Source organism: Cynocephalus volans, chromosome 7 (assembly GCF_027409185.1).
Source record: "Cynocephalus volans isolate mCynVol1 chromosome 7, mCynVol1.pri, whole genome shotgun sequence".
NCBI lineage: Eukaryota > Metazoa > Chordata > Mammalia > Dermoptera > Cynocephalidae > Cynocephalus > Cynocephalus volans.
Window position 1 is genome coordinate 68570569 of NC_084466.1, and position 16429 is coordinate 68586997.

The following is a 16429-nucleotide window of genomic DNA, read 5'->3' on the forward strand; positions in this document are numbered from 1 at the left end:
GTCTGGTTTGAGGCAGAGCAAATGATCCCAGTTTCTGGTCTAATGTGGGCCTTCGGCACCCCAGTTCCTATGTCCAGGTATGTATGTAATGTCTCCACAGATGATAAAACCACTGGGCAAAACGGCTTATTTGATTCTTTGAACCTACAATGTTTTTCACAGCATCAAGCATGCTACAGGAGCTCAGTACGCATGCGTAGAGAGACAGCCCTCTAATTTCACCCAGGTACTTGGTATGAATGAAAATGCCTCCTGTTGCCAGTCGCTCTTCCTTTCTCGGCAGTGTGGCCTAGTAGGAAGAGGAGTCTTTGCAGTCACCCACCTGGGTTTGTATCCCAGCCCTGTTATTTCCTGTCCAGCCTTTGGAAATGTCCTCTCTGGGACTCAGTTTCCTCCTCAGTGAAATGAGAAAATAACTTGCCTTGCAGCTTTCTTGCTGGGCTTTAATGAAATCATTACTGAGGTGCCTGGCCCAAAGCAAGTGCTTCATGTGAGAAGCCTATTCTTTTCCTTCCTCTATTCTTACCGAGTTTATCTTTTATGACATAATGGTCATTTTTTTAAAAAGTCTCAGCGTCTCCAAAGGCTCCTCTCCCCAAGGCAGCTTAGAGAGCTGATGAGGAGCTCTTAAAGACACTGACACTGCATCCTGGCTCTGCTGCCTACTTGCTGTGCAGTCTTGGCCAAGTCACTTAACCTCTCTGGGCCTCAGTTTTCTCACCTGTGAAATGAGGAGATTTGGGCTAACTGATCTCTCAAGGGCCCACCAGCCCAAGGTTCCTCTGGTTATAATTATTCAGTCTCTACCTAATTCTTTGCCTCTATGAGGCCAGAGCTCTTTTTTCCCACCCAATTTTGTGGAGCTCTAAGCAAATTACCCCAGAGATGCTGAGGAAATGGCCCTGGGGCTTCCTCTCCCTAGAATAAGGGGGCTGGGGCACCATGTGTGTGGACGGTGGGCTGCAGTGACCAAAGGTGTGGGGCCATGCCTGGCTGTGCCTCAGTTTAGCCACGTGGTTGTAGGAAAGTCACTGCCTGCCCAGCTTAATTATTTTATTTGTAAAATGGGGGTGGGAAGGAGTGAGTGAGGGAACGTTTGCAACAAGCATTTTAAGTTGTTTTTACATTACAAAGGCAATAAAAACATATAGAAAATTTGAGAAGTTAGAAGAAAAAAGAAAATTTGGGAAATAGATATTAGGAAAAAAAATCAACCAGCATTCCATCTTTCTAATCAATCACTATTCACTATTATTTTGGTCTGTCTCTTAGTCTTTTATTCGTGTGATTTACCCAGTAGCTGTGTAAATCTGTGTCTCATTTTTGTTTGTTCATTTTTTTGTTTTCTAGGGGATTTTTGTTTACTTAATATTTCATAAAATTTTACAGGTTGCTTCATGATCTTTCAACCATCACATGTAATCATGCATATTTCTTTTGTCATTCCATTTGTTTGTTGGTTGGTTGGCTTTTGACTACGAAAGACTCGATTTTTTCTTTTTTTATTTAAAAATATAAGGCTACATTATATCTTTTTGCATATATATGCATATATGTGTATCTATAGGTGCGTGTGCTTCTAAGAGAATAGATTCTCAAGAAGGGACTTACTACTTCGAGGGATTTGATCATTTTCATAGCTTTCAGTGCAAGTTGTCACATAGCTTTCCAAAAGGACTGTATGGATTTACAATGCCATCAGCAACTATCCATTTTGCTGCATCTTAACCAGAATTGGTTATTATGATTTAAATTTTTTGGAGATTTAATAGGCAAAGCAGAGACTAATTGTTTTAATTAGCATGTCATTGATTAACTGAGGAAGCCAATCATTTTTCCATATTTTTGTATTTCCCTCTCTTCACAGGACCAGGTGATTTCTGACACCCGTTCAGTCCCAACCTCTAACATTTTAAGGCTAGGAACCTCCAAGAAAGCAAAAAGATAGCACAAGAGTGCGGAAATCAGACAAGAGACCATCTGGAGATGTAAATGACAGCCTCTGTTTACCAGACAGAGGCAGAGAGTTAAAAACTGTAAGAATTAACTAAAAAATACCTAAGGTGTGTTCTGGCTGAACTTAAAAGGGATCAGCAGCTTTATTTATGTGTAATGTAAATAACACAGTTGCTTTCTCTTTTGTGATTAAAAAAAGCAAACGAGAATTCATTCATGAGATAAAAGTTAGAATAATGTTGGTATTATTTATATTGGGACACTGTCTTAAAGCTGATTTAAGGAATTGAGACTGATAACTTCCTTAAAGACAGATATGGCTTCTCAGCGTTTTTCTGCATCTAGTTGGCATGCTTAAGGTACCTGAATTGATCTTCCTAGTAACTGAATCTCTTTGAGAACCAGTTCTATATTATAATGGGTTTATTCAACTAATGGGCTTAATCAAAAGGTCAGTAAAAAGCTGTAACCTTCAAAAAACTAGAGACTCACCAGTTGCTTCAGAATAGGTCATCTTTCCTTTAATATACTTACTTCAATTTTTCCCAGGTTTCTTCACCAAATTTCTCTATCACAAGAGATTGCAGACAGGTGTTGATAAATCCATACTAGAACACAAAACAAGAAGGAAAACATGTATGATAAAGCATGAAATTCCCAGTCATAGACACCTAAATGACGTCTTTTAGGAAAATGTGGCATGGCATCCCTTTGGGGAAACTAATTACACCTTTTCTTTGTTTCTCATGACTTTATCTGTTTAATAGCCGTGTTCATTTCCGACTTAGGGAAAACCTTACAGCCCAACATTTGTGTTGTTTCCATAGAGAAGACATACAAATTTGAAATCAGATTCTAATTAGAGTAGCTTAAAGAAAGTGTATTCTGTACATCGTAATCCTCTCTGAAAAAGGGAATTGGTTTGGTTAGAACGAAGAGTTCAAAAACACAACAGCAGCAAAGGGGGACGTTTAGCCGTGGGGAGAGGAGGGCCACACACCTCACATCAATTCCAAAAAGGCAGTGAAGGGACATATCTTTTTTCTTTTTAAAGATGAGTCTAAGCCTGGATGTGTATGTAGGATGTAAAGAGCAGAGGAAAATAGAGGAGAAACCCAGCAATAAAGAATGATAGAACGGGGTCAACAGAAAGAACTTTCTTCTGGGTTTGCTCATTAACCTGTCTGGGCTTGCTCTGCTTTTCCCCATCAGAAAACAAAGAAGGGTCCATGAACCTCTGCTGAGTGACGACAGCCTGGCCCACCTTCCACAACTCGGGGGCTCTAATCTAAGGGCTGTGGGTGATTGAAGTATCTTTGAAAGCCCCAAGTAAGCTCAGTTTTCAAAAGATGTCCTCCTCAAGGGGAGAATCCTTTTGTCCCACAAATGTCAGGTTCAAGGCTTATAAGTTTGGATTTTCACATATAGGGATTTCTTAAAGAGCCCTTTGTCAACAGGAAGGAGAGGGGTCTAAACTCACATGGCTCTTTTTCTGCAAATGAGAATGTTTGTCCTGCTTGACTATATTCCCAGTCTCCATCACAGGGTCATCTTCATGCCCCCAAGGTGTGCCCAGGCCCCAGCCTGGCATTCAAAGCACTCTAGAACTGTCTTAACTTACTTTTCATTTTAGCACTGACTCCTGCTGCCTTAGGCTCATCCAAAATGCCTACCACCTTCCCCAAACACAGAGGACACTTCCTGAATAGACAGGGTTTTTCCTCTCACTTAGTCTGCCTCTGGCACGTCCTAGCTCCACTGCTACATGGTCTGTAGAGCTGTTCCCACTCCCTGCACCAATGTCAGTGGTCATTCTCTGTGTCCCAGACTCCCTGCTAGACACCTCAATGTCCTCGTCACCACAGGGCTGGTTTGTTAAAATATGACAGCACACACATATTTTATATCCACTTATCAACACACACTCATGCACATATACATACATAAATGCATATATATGGGCATGTATGTATAAGTGTATATATTATGTATATGTACATATATATTATATGTATTTGTATATATATTATTTTTACATATACACATGTATGTATATATAAATATTTTTTTCTCCCCCTCTCTTTTGCTAAATTACAAGCTCCTCAGGGTCAGGAAGTAGGCGTCATTTGTCTATATTTTGACTAAAATGCCAAGATAGGATCTGGTACATAGTAGGTATTTAATAAATACTTATTGAATAAATAAGTACTGACTTGAAGCCTCAAGTATGAACTCATGAAAATCTTTAAATACCGCCAGATATCTAACATCAATCCAATGTCAACACAGACAGCAATTGTTTATCCTAGCAATATTTGCAAGAGCGTGCTGGTCAAATGAAAGCATTGTGTTCACTGCACAAGCCCGAGTGACTAGTGACACACTCCTAGTATGTAACAAGGGAAACCGAGGCACAGGGGAATCCAGCAGTCTGCTGCTGTATGATAACCACACGACCTGCTTCTGGGTTAGAACAACATGGGATGATGTACCTCGGTCTGATGAGTTTAGGGTCAGTGAGACATGTGGATCAGCACTTGTCTTTGGTGTTCAACAGTCCCCAAAGCCCATGGCATAGCTAATCACTTGGAAGCCCCAAGCTTATAGGTCAGAGAGAAGCCCCCTCACCCTATACCGACTACGCCTTTCCCCTGCTCTCTGAAATCAATCTTTGCCCCTGGAGAGAGCGAAAAGAGGCAACTGACAGGTGGGTGTCTCATAATTACTCCAGTATATGCTGGGGGCCTCTGTGTTCAATGTGCATGCCTCAGGTGGCAGGAGATTCTCAGTAAGACGCACTCCTTATACATTTGAAGGCCTCATTGAAATGGGCAAGAATTCCAAACCAGGACTGAAGCTCTCTAACACTCCACCACTAGCACTGTTAAACCAGTTAGATAACAAGCATTGGCTGGTGGCACCCCAGTCTTTTAGGGGCTACTTGGGTCATAGCTGTGGCACTCCTGAGAAACATCAGTGTTCAAAAGAAGCAATTAAAACGTCTAAAAATGTTCAAGTTTAGCTAAATCTTTTTCCTGTAAAGATGACTTTTCATGTTCCATATCCAGTCCTGCTTACATGACGGCCATCCATTGGTTGGGAAGTAAGTGGGCCCCCATAATGCAAAAAAGCCTTCTGAGCCCAGAGAGGGGGTACAGCTAGAAGGAAGGGGCTTGGGCTCTGGAGCCAGATGGGTTTCTGTCCCTGTGCCTTATAGCTGTGTTCCCTGTTTTGTTCAGCAGCTTTATTTATGTGTAATGTAAATAACACAGTTGCTTCCCACTTTGGGTAAATTACTTAACCTCTCTGAGCCCATTCAGTTCATGAGCTAAACTGAAAATAACAATGTTTACCCTGCTGGAGGACTGATGTTGGGGTTATAAAGCAAAGGTTCTGGAGTCAGACCACCAGAGTTGATTGCTGACCCCAAGTCTTCCCAGTTGTTTGACCCTGGCGCTCTGCTGAACCTCACTTGCCTTCAGTTGTTTCATCTGGAAAATGGGGATGAGAATGGGCCCTTCCTCACAGGGTTCTAGCAAGGATTAAATGAGAGAATCAGTACTCGCGCTTGGCACATAGTAAGTGCTCAGGAAACTCTAGCCCTGCTTCTTAGATAGTATGCATTTTGAACAATAGGCACTCAAGAAATGGAAGCTGAGGGCAACTTAGGACAGAGAATGCTGAGAGCTGCTTACCATGTTGCCGCAGCAGCAACTCTGCAGGCCGAGCAATCACGGTAGAGCACCAAGCTCCTGATCTTCCCTCCAGCTCCTAGTCATGCAGGAGAAACTGCAGCACCTCCAGAAGCCTGTCTTGTAGAGGCCTGGGTGATCCACAGGGACATTACAAACTAATCACTGGCCTCCAAGCAAGGAGCAAACTGTTGAGCCCTGAGTCACCTAGGGAGTAAAAAGTAAGGCTGCCCCTGCCTGCGAGAGAGTGAGACCTGCTGCCTGGTTCCCCAAGGGGTGCACATCTCTGGTGCTAAACCCTTGGGAGTTCAGCTGGAACCTGAAGATCCTCTCCAAGTTGCCAACACAACAGTGGCACTATTCTGCCAGAGGAGAGACCCCAGTGCCCGGTGCAGCAGAGCCCTGCAGAGCACTGGGGAGGCAGGTCCCATGCTGGCTTCCTGCCTGCACGGGGAATGTACGGAGGGGGCCTGGAAGGACAAGCCCATCCTGACCCTGCTGGACCCTGGGGCTCACCATCTCCTCCCACGTAATCTAGCTGCAAATTTAGAAACTCACTCCGCTCCCTCTCCCCCTCAATTCCTCCGCAGAGAGGTTGACATCTGATTCTTTCTAGATTGGCTGAAATAAGAGGCCAGGATTCCTGAAACCTGAAATCAATAGATCGGTGTTGGTCATCTACCTGCGTGATGTCCCATGATGAGCACCTGGGGAGAGTAGGGGCTGGGGGCAGCAGCTCTGCCCCTGGCCAGCCAGGTCATAAGGCTCTTGCCCCAGAGCATTCCCAGAGCCCTGAACATGACTTTGGGGACTCTCCTAGCTCCTGCAGGAAGACTGCCTTATAGATGAGATTGTCTGTTGAGAGGTCTTTTTTAGTCCCTCTTTAATTAAACCACTTTGGATACCATCCAAGAACGGCCTGCCTCGACCTGCACTTGACCCTACACTGTTATAATGTGAAGTCCCCTGGTGCCTGAAAGGCTTACCCTCCATCCAGATCACTGTTCCATTTCAAGCTCCGGTAGGCTGTTTGCCAGAGGTCTACTCCCTGAGTATTACTTGCGGTCAGAGGTGAGAAACCCAGCCCCTAACCCGGTCCAATCAATGTTGCCTGCAGCAGTCTCAGCAGACACGCCAGCTTTGGAGTGAAAACAGAGTAAAAATACATAAATACAGTAAAATCAAGGGGTGGAGTAAACCCTCAGGCTGTGGCATGGCGGTACAGGGTGGTCACATAGGTGGTACTCGCGGTTAAGACAGCGTCTCGTGACCTAACAGTGCAGGGACTGGGGCGTCCACTCACATGAATGTCCAGACATCAGACACTCTCCTAAAAGTACTTTGGCATCCCTATCTTGGCATCCACAGTTTGTTGAGAGATTTTTCCCCCTCCTAACAGGCACCCCTTCACTCGCCCCCATTTGGATCTCTCTCCCCTCTTGCCTGCCCCTCCTTCGGCAGCTCCCCTTAGAAAGACTTCCTGGTCCCTCCATCCATCAAGCCTGTTTGGCTCCCTTCTGTCTTAACTTAACTCCTCCATGGAGACACCTAATACTTGGAGAGACTCGTACAGGTTGAGTAATCCTTATCCGAAATGCTTGGGACCAGAAGTGTTTTGGATTTCAGATTTTTTTTTTTTTTTTTTTTGGAATATTTGCAAATACTTGAGCATCCCTAATCCAAAAATTGGAAATCTGTAATGCCCCAATGAGCATTTCTTTTGAGCGTCCTGTCGGCGCCCAAAAAATTGCGGATTTTGAGGCCTTTCGGATTTTGGATTTCCGGATTAGGTGTGCTCACCTGTGCTTGTTGGAGCCCCTCTTCTTTCTGAAATGGGGACTTTGCTTATTCTCAAAAGCTGGACTCTCTGTGCTGTTCCTGTGCAGAAGGAACATGTGGTCAGGAGGAGGAAAAAGGCTCCGGAATAGATGATTTCCATAATTACCCTTCCCCAGCCTTTACCACCATTCAGCTGACACTCTTCTTTCTGCCCTGCCAAGTGGGCTTGCTCTGGCTCTCTCTCACAACACCCCCCCCAGCCCCCAACCTTGTTTTTTCAAACACATACACCAGCACTCTCACATTTCACAATAAGTACATGGTTTTAAAAAAAAAAAATCTCCATTTCTTTTTCATGCAGCAGATGGCAGGTCTCAGGAACTTGGTGGAAATTAGGCTTTCTGATTTTCTAATAAACTTCAGCATCTCACACAAAAAGCACAAGCTCATTCTGATTCTGATGTTAAGTACCATATGGCATATCATTCCTGGAACGTGGCAGCTTCATCCTCAGGGTAACAAGGAAGGGAGGATCTTTCCTCTGACAACGAGGTTGAGTGTGTATGAACCAATTGGATTCCTGGGCGAATACCATTTGATAATAATATTGTATATGGCAGCGGAGTAATTACCCCTCTTTTATGGTATGTGTTAATTTCCGCTGCCAGCTTTCCTAATTACAACTGCCACCCAACGGACTACTTTTTGTAAATACTCTGTAAACATTTGAAAAGACATAGACTGTGCACGAAGAAAAGCGTCCCTGGATTTTGAAACTGTCTGGAAAACTGGCTGACGTCTTATATGTTTTGCAATTGCATAGGCAGCCAGGGAGGAGCCTTCACTATATGGAAATTCCCTCCTCTCTTCTACCACATAATGGACCTTCCTACCCGTATTGTGATCCTTGTTTTGAGGGACATTTTTCACTGCTATCTTTTTTGACTTTAAGTGAACAGTTCTATGAAATTTGACAAATGCGTATATGCCCTAATATGCATATATACCCTAATAAAGATATAGAACATTTCCATCAGCACAGAAAGTTCCCTTGTGCCCCTTCTCAGTCAGCCCACCACCCCGACTACCACTGTTCTGATTACTATCGCTATAGATTACCTTTGCTTGCTCTTGAACTTCGTGTAAATTGGATCATAGGGTATGTCTCTGTGATGCCTGGCTCCCTAATTTTTAATGCATGTTTGGTGCATTGAAGAATTCAGACATCATTCCCCAACTTAGACATCTGTGTGTAAACACAGCCTAATTTGACACATATTCTGTGATATGTAATAAGATCCAACAACCACATCTCATCTCCTGAGGTCTCTATGATGTGCAATGAGAAACAAAAACCTTTTATTTTCTGTAGGACAAGGGGAAGGGTGAGATACCACAGGGAGGTCACTAGAGTAAATATGTATTGTTTAAGAGAAGAAATGAGAGAAAGAAGCAAGGTGAGAGCACCTGGGAAGAAAATATAGCCATTATCTGGTTTTGTTTGATTTTGGTTTTTCCAGGAACGTAGCCACCTTCCTCTTGGTGGGAGCCTCTGCTGCAGTGGATTTGCTGTTCCCTGTCTACCTCAGACTTCCCGGCCTCCTGCTAGGTAGGAGATATATCAGCAGAAGAAGGGTCCCAAGGGACACAGGGTGGGGTGTGGTTGAAGTGCTGGGCTCCCAGAGGCCCTTCTAATCAAAAATATCCCCCAACAAGCCTGCCAGGTGTCTGAATTCTCATTCCTTTTAGCTACAGCTTTGAAAACTTCTGCCAGACTAAAAATACTGTATTATCTATTCCTATGGCTAATCAGACTAGCTAGTATTCACCTAAGAAGGAAGGGGACATAGAACAGATCAACTTGTTGTGTGTGCATGAGACTGAGAGGGGAAAGTTTCCATATCAGTCCAAAACAGAGAGAGCTCTCTGAGAGGCAAGTTCAGCACAGGGAGGTCTCCATCGCCTCAGGGGAGGTAGAGGAAAGGGGATGAAAAGAGTTCAATGTCACTCGTGTCGCAGGTGGCTCTGGGATGGCTGTGATTTTCTCCCTTGGTGGGACTAGTATCTCACTGAAAGATGGCTTCAGGTGGGGAGAGCTTGGCTAAAGGTAAAGCTGTGTTCCAAATATGAAATATGAGAGCCAGATTTCTTTCAGGCATATTTTCTAATTTGGAACTTCAGCATGCAGAAACAACAGGGTCACTTACTCAGTAAGAATCTTTGGGAAAACATTTCCAGAAGACAGGGCAGTTTATTTTTCTGAAGGTTTATGGCAAGCGCTTGTTGCACGCTTGCTGCACCAGCTGTGAGAATGATCGCTCACTTTTACCAGGCCTCACAATGTGCCGGGCACCAAGCACCTTGCATATTTTAGGATGAATCACATGAAATTGCCGTGTTTGTAGGTCAAAGACTAGTGAGTATTGGCAATTTCATTTGGTTCTGCTTAATATTAATTCCTTAATATTAATCCTTTCCACAATCCTATAAAGTTATTCCTATTATTATTAACCCCGTTGAAAGATAAGAACATCGAGGTACAGCGAAGTTAAGTAGCTTCCTTGAGGCTCCAAAACCAATTAGTGTCAGAGCTGAAATTCAAAAGCAGGCCCACGTCCTGTACAGTCTCCAAGAAAAGAATAAAATAGCTGGTATGAACTTCTTTCTGGCAGAAGCTTAGGCCTGTCTTGGAGTCAGGTGATATCTGCAGAAAAACCTCTTTTTCCAGGAAAGTCAAAACTCTGGCACACGTGGGCCCGTTTTCTTTCATCTTCCACCCTGGAAAGTGACGTTTTGATTGTATGTGGAGTGGGGTGTAATGCTGTGGAAAAGACCTGAAAAACGGGCTCTGAATGTGGAACTCCGGACCTTTGATTTCAAACCAGAGCCTTCCCCCTTAGGACTGAAGAAACCACAAAGAAAGGCTTTTCCTACAGCGTGGCAACCAGCTAATGATCCCAGCTCGCCTCCACCATCACCAATGGCCAGGTGCTCACTGACAATGCGGATTCCAAGACCGAGCGGGCAGGCACTTCCTTTCAGTCTGAATTGCAAATCTTCAGTGAGACGCAGGGGACCAGAGCGATTGTTGGGCGTGGCGCGCCACCGTGTGGCCAAAGCACCACACACCAACAGGCTGCTGTGAATTCCTCCACCTGCAGGGAGGCTGGGAGGCCAGGGTGGGAGGCTTCGAGGGCCCACAAATCTTGACCAGGTGGAGTGTGGTTCGGAGGACTGGAATCAGGTCCAAGTCCTCGTTCTGGGACTGGTGCCCGAGGTCTGAATTAATCAGGAAAAAGTCATTCGTCTTCCCTGTGTGGTAGTTCCCCTCAGTGGAAATGGGACTATGATCTTCTCCCGGCCTGGCAGTCCCAGAACTGCAAAGTGAATATACCTTTGTCTTTACACATTCCATACAGAAACCAGGCAGCACTCAAGGTGAGAAGTCATGCAACACCGCCACCCTCTCACTCATGGCTCGTTTAAGACCAAGTTCAGCAACCTTCAAATCTAACCTAATCTGTAGTTCCATTTGATAAAGGAAAAGAGGCAAGTAAATCAGGTGATCTGGGGACCCTGTAAGGAGGCATGACAACAAAGAATTGTCATATTATAGTCAACTGACCGTAACATATATTGAAGTTTTTCAAAAGCCCTAATAACAATTAGCCGTAATAACAATTAGCTGCAATACTGATTGTGCTTCCTTTGTGCTGACTGCTTCATGTGCGTTATCCCATCAGGTGCTGTGACAATCCCATGAAGTAGAAACACATGCTACATCCACTTCATAGGAAGCCAGAGCTGGGAGCCTTCAAGCAGAACGTACGTCCAAGTCCATTCAGCTGGTGGGTGCAGGAGCCGGGATTCGAGCCAGACCTCTGCCTGCAGAGTCACTGGTAACCACAAGGTGGTATCGTGCTGTCTTCTTCAAAACAATTTTTTCAGGAGGCTAACCCTCCTCCAATTAGGCTTGAAATATTTTTACAATTTCTCTTTTACAACTCTTTTCAGAGTGCATGGCAAAATTTTTGAATATCTTAAATGATAGCAAATCAACATTGTTCCATTATGACGATAGTTAACAATTACTACAGACCAGATGCTTTAACAGGTGTAAATTCATTTACTCCTCACCATAACGCTGTAAGTTAAGCAGTACTACTATCATGCCCAACTCACATTTGAGAAAAATAAGGCATAGGGAGCCTAAGTCACCTGCATATATTTACTCCACCTGGGATCCGGGGTCTGAAGCTTGGATGAGACCCTGGAGATGGGTGAGGTTGGGTAGCTTGCTCATTGGCTGAGGTGGCACTTGGGGCGTGAAGTCCACCCCCACCCCCATCCCCACCGTGTGCGGACCACAGGCCACCCAGGGAAAGGGGTGCCTAAGTCATGCGGAGACACTCCAACTGCCCCTCAAGAGGGCTTGAGTTTTAGAAACAGCCGAAAGTAGTCTGGAGCTGGGTCTCGTGAGTAGGGTCAGTGAGCTCTGCAGACAGTGGATGATCCCACGTGGAATCAAATTGAGATGGCCTTTCTCACCCGGCCTTGGAGCGTGCCCTGCCAGCCCTGCAGGTCTCCTGCTGTCTGTGCCCTGTCCCCCCAACCTTGGAGCTCTTCCTCCCCTCAGTAGCCTGCTTTTCCTCACCTCACTCACTGGCTCCTTCTCTTCCTAGACTCTAAATGTTGGTGCACCCTGGGCCTCAGTCATCCACCTTTCTCCCCTCTTAGATCTCCACCTTGGTGACCTCATATCCCAGTGGCTTCAGACTCCACCTCTACATTGATGCCGCCCTCCAACACCTCAAGCTACGTGTGCTCTCTCCCTCCACAGAGCCCCATTTGTAGGTAGACAGAGATGCTTGATGTAGCAGGAGGTGTGCAGCACTGTTGTCTGTCTGTCTATTTCCCCCTTTGGACCACTTGCTGAAGGGCAGAAAGCATGTCTTACACTACTTTGCTTGGAACATAGCAGTTGCTTAATAAAGACTTGATGGATTGATAACAGGAAACCATCACTCATGACCAGCAGCAATATTTATCTAGAACTTTTGCCCAGTCCTCATCTTTACAGAGTTCAAGTGCCATGTTTCTCTACTTGGGAATTCTGTATAGTTGAAAACTGTTTCTGAAATTGGAATTTCACCTTTACAAAATTACATGGTAGCAGCTAGGACCAAAGGAATTTGGAAATGACAGCTAAGTCAGAGATAGCCATAGACATTGGGCTGTTATAATCAATTGTAAAAGGGAATTGGGCTCGGTTCACAAGAAGGACGAAAACATCTTGTGATGCTACGTGTAATTGGCTAAATAAGGGCCTCCCAAAGATGTTTACATCCTAATCCCCAGATCCCATGAATTTAAATTATACACAAGAGGGATTTTGCAGATTTGATTAAATGAATGATCTTGACATAGGAAGACTATCTTGGATTACATGGGTGGCATTGATGTGATCGTAATGGTCCCTATGAGAGGGAGGCAGGAGACCAGAGTGAGCAGTTGAGATGCAACAACAGAAGCGAGAGGTCGGAGTGACGCAAGGTGGGGCCACCAGCTGAGGAGTGCGGTAGCCCCCAGAAGCTGGAAAAGGGAAGGAAACGGATTCTCCCCTAACGCCTCCACAAGGAACACTGGCCTGCCAACATCTTGACTTATCCCAGTTGAGATTGATTTTGGTTCTTCTAACATCCAACTGTAAAAAAGTAAATGTGTGCTGTTTTAGGCCTTTAAATTTGTGGTCATTTATTACAGCAGCAACAGGAAAATAATCCGCTATGAAGAGGTGATCAGTGGTGATGATCAGTCGCCTTTGGAACTGCTCCAGGCTCTGCATCTGAAAGTGGGCACCAGAAAGCACTGTCCTGGTGCCATGTTCTGAGTTGCATAGCAACCGGGCAAAGGGCTGGGTACACACGATTCAAATCAAACTGAAGACCCTCATGCATTTTCCTCCATGAAAGAGAAGATACTTTGTGGTAGGAGCTAGAAACCAGGGGCTGAAGAACAAGCCAGATGCCAGAAACTCACGTCCTCTTTTCCTGACATTCTGTCTAGAGACAGGTATGTTTTTATGTATCGAAACTGAGACAGTCATGAGAGCTGCTAACATAGTGCCCCAATGACTATGATTCCCTTCAATGACTAGTCAATTCAATTCAGTTAGAAAGAATCAGTCAGCTCGCAGTTCTGGTCAAGATGGCAGAATAGATGGCCCCCAGCATCACTCTCTCCCAAAAATCAACAACCACTTTACAACTCTAAAAATGTAACAACAGCCAAGCTGGGGTTGCTGGAGCTCAGGGGAAGAGGAGGAGAGACCTACGGAGTTCATGAAGGGGGAGAAGCCTCAATGAGAGAAAGAAAAAACTGCTGACCATATGGAGCAGGAGCCAGCAGAAGCCGCAGCTGTGCCCTTCAGATGGAGTTACTTGGAGGCGGCAGGAGAGAAGAGGTCCTTGGTGGCCCCCAGGACAGTAAGACCACTAACAGGGTTCCCGTGGACCCACACAGGAGTGAGGAGCCAGAACAGCTGAAAAAGGGGAGCCATACAGAAGGTGGTGAGTTGTTGCAAGGGACGGTGCAGGGCCCATCCCATGGAAAGTGTTTGGAGCACAGGTGGCGGGGGAGACAGGCCCACTGGGAGAACACTGGGACACAGCAAGCACAGCCAATCTGCCCCGCAATCAGCACAGGACCACGCAGAGAAGACTGGTCAGGAATGCATAATTGTATGGGGTGCATTTGGATGAAAAGATTCAGGCCCAGATCAGAGTTTCTACACAACCCAGGAGCCAGAAGTACCTATAATGTCAGCCATTAAACCCTGAGCTGCACAAAAAGTCTTCCCTAGGAAAACAACAGCAAAGTAGCAATTTAGCTCAACCACGGAACTCAAGTACTGGTTCCCACAAGAAGTTCCCCCATTTTAGAAGTAAGCAAAGAACAAAAAATTAGTTCAGGCCCAGACACACCACCAGTGCCTTGGGGCCCGCCAGGGAACCTGAGGCTTGGAGCTGAGGACTGGACACCCTGCCCACAACCAGGCACACGGCCAGTGCCAAGGAGCATACCAAAAACATCACCTCCGTGTGGGTGACCCACCACAGCTACCACATTAACCATGGCTGCTGCAAAAGTGGCTAGAAGTCACAACCACCACACAGATGGTCCACCAGCCACTGGAATGCATTGACACAAGGAGAGTCACCAGCAGAGATAAAGAATAGGATGTCTCTCTCCACAAAGCCCATTCCAGAGTGACAGAAGAAGCAGCTGCTCTATGATAATATTGGGGACCTGAACACACCTCTCAGCGTTGGACAGATCATCTAGGCAACAAATCAACAGAGTAACCCTTACTCTTTCAGAAGGAGAGAAGAAATTTAGGTGGTGGGGGAGGGTGGGATAGGGGGATGGGGAGAGATTGGACAAGGGGCATAAAGAATAAGTACGCTCTGTAAACAATGTACATACTAGTAATATTGATTTGATCAACATATGTCAACATTGAATCCCAAAAATATGTATAATCAATTATGAATCAATAAAAAAAAAAGAATCAGTCAAGTCAGCTGGGTTCTCTGAGTTGACTTTTATTGTTTCTGATTCAATTTTTCTCAAACCCCAGCACATACCACCTCAAGATTCCCCAGGCAGAGCCCAGATCCTGGGGTTTATCACTAATTTCAAAGACCTAAAAATCATACCAAAAAACAAGCCAGCTTTATGTTTCCGAATAATGAAATTTTTCTGGCTGTCTGAGTATAGTCTCATTAAAGACAAAAACATACACAACATGAAGCAAAATAGAAAAGCACAGCTTCATGTCCCATAAGCAACACATGCCTTAAAAAAAAAATAAGGCCTCAAACATCCTCTCTGTCCTGTTTATTCTTTTCTTATCTGTAAAAGCAAAATGTACAGCATCTTCACCACATATGTTAGGGTCGATCTGTGATAAATTGTAGTTTGATAAGAAGCACAGTAAAGAGAACTTTATCCTGAGTTTATCTCCAGCAGGGAAACTTTTGTACATGAGGCTTCAAACAAGGACACATTTGGGGAAAAGAAAGATCCATGGTAAGTTACAGTGCTTTAATGTAGTTTATAAAACATCTCCCTTACATTTATTTTTTAGTCAAGCTTCTGGCCATCATTGGGTTAATACGAGCAACAATATGAAAGAAATCTCCTGCACATGATATTGGCACTCAAAAAGTAATAAAGAGAAGTATTAAAACATTTCCAGTATGTTTTCATTCTGAAAAATTGTTGATGTAAAATTTCTAAGAATGCTACAGAATTACTAGTTTTTCATTTGTTTTTTTCTCTTCGGAATTACAAATACTTAGATTCACATATAAGATTCATATAAGTAAAAGGCTCTTTTTAAAAAAACTGTACAGTAAGATCATCACATGGGCCTGGCAGAAGAGAGCCTTTATCAGTTCTCAGAGTGACCTTAGCCTAGAGCATCCTTAGCTTAATTCAGATGACTGGTTTTTCCTAGTCTGTCTCCCTCCCTTATCCCCACTGGCACTCATGCATTCATGGGCATGCGCCCCCCCTGGCAACTGTTTTACAAGAAAATGCCAGAAGAAATAAGTGAGAATGGGCAAGGTGCAGTATATTCTCCAAACCAGTGGTTCTCTAGCTTGAGTGGGCACAACTACATGCAAAAATGCAAAAAGTATGACAGAAAAGTATTTCAAATGTAAGTCTGAATCAGCCAGTTTCTGAAATACAGAAATCCTTTCTAGACCTAAAGAACTTAATGCAGGAGATTCTGGAAAACTGAAAAGAGAGAAAAAAGAGCTGCTTTCTCAATTGCATTCTGCACAAAAGAAGGCAACTGCAGTACCTAAACAGAGTGTTTCTGAGTCCATAGAAAGAGGGCTACCTCTGTGGACGCTTTGGCCCAGAGATCCATGGGGAGGTTTGTTTCTGGTACTGAGCATAATGCTAGCAGCCACTAGCACAGACACCTGGGG

At 44.5% G+C, this 16429-nt stretch overlaps 1 protein-coding gene across 1 annotated transcript in view; it reads right to left on the bottom strand.

The window, feature by feature from the left end:
• The window catches only part of LOC134381656 (guanylate cyclase soluble subunit beta-2-like), a 74635-nt gene extending 62860 nt beyond the window's left edge, over nt 1-11775 (bottom strand). Inside the window, exons 1-6 of the mRNA XM_063101540.1 lie at nt 11660-11775; nt 10362-10632; nt 8547-8611; nt 6331-6450; nt 5990-6092; nt 2491-2564 (exon numbers count right to left, since the gene is read on the bottom strand). Of these exons, the coding sequence (XP_062957610.1) occupies nt 2491-2564; nt 5990-6092; nt 6331-6450; nt 8547-8611; nt 10362-10632; nt 11660-11775 (749 nt within the window). The remainder of the gene's footprint in view (nt 1-2490; nt 2565-5989; nt 6093-6330; nt 6451-8546; nt 8612-10361; nt 10633-11659) is intronic.
• Nucleotides 11776-16429: the final 4654 nt, after the last annotated feature.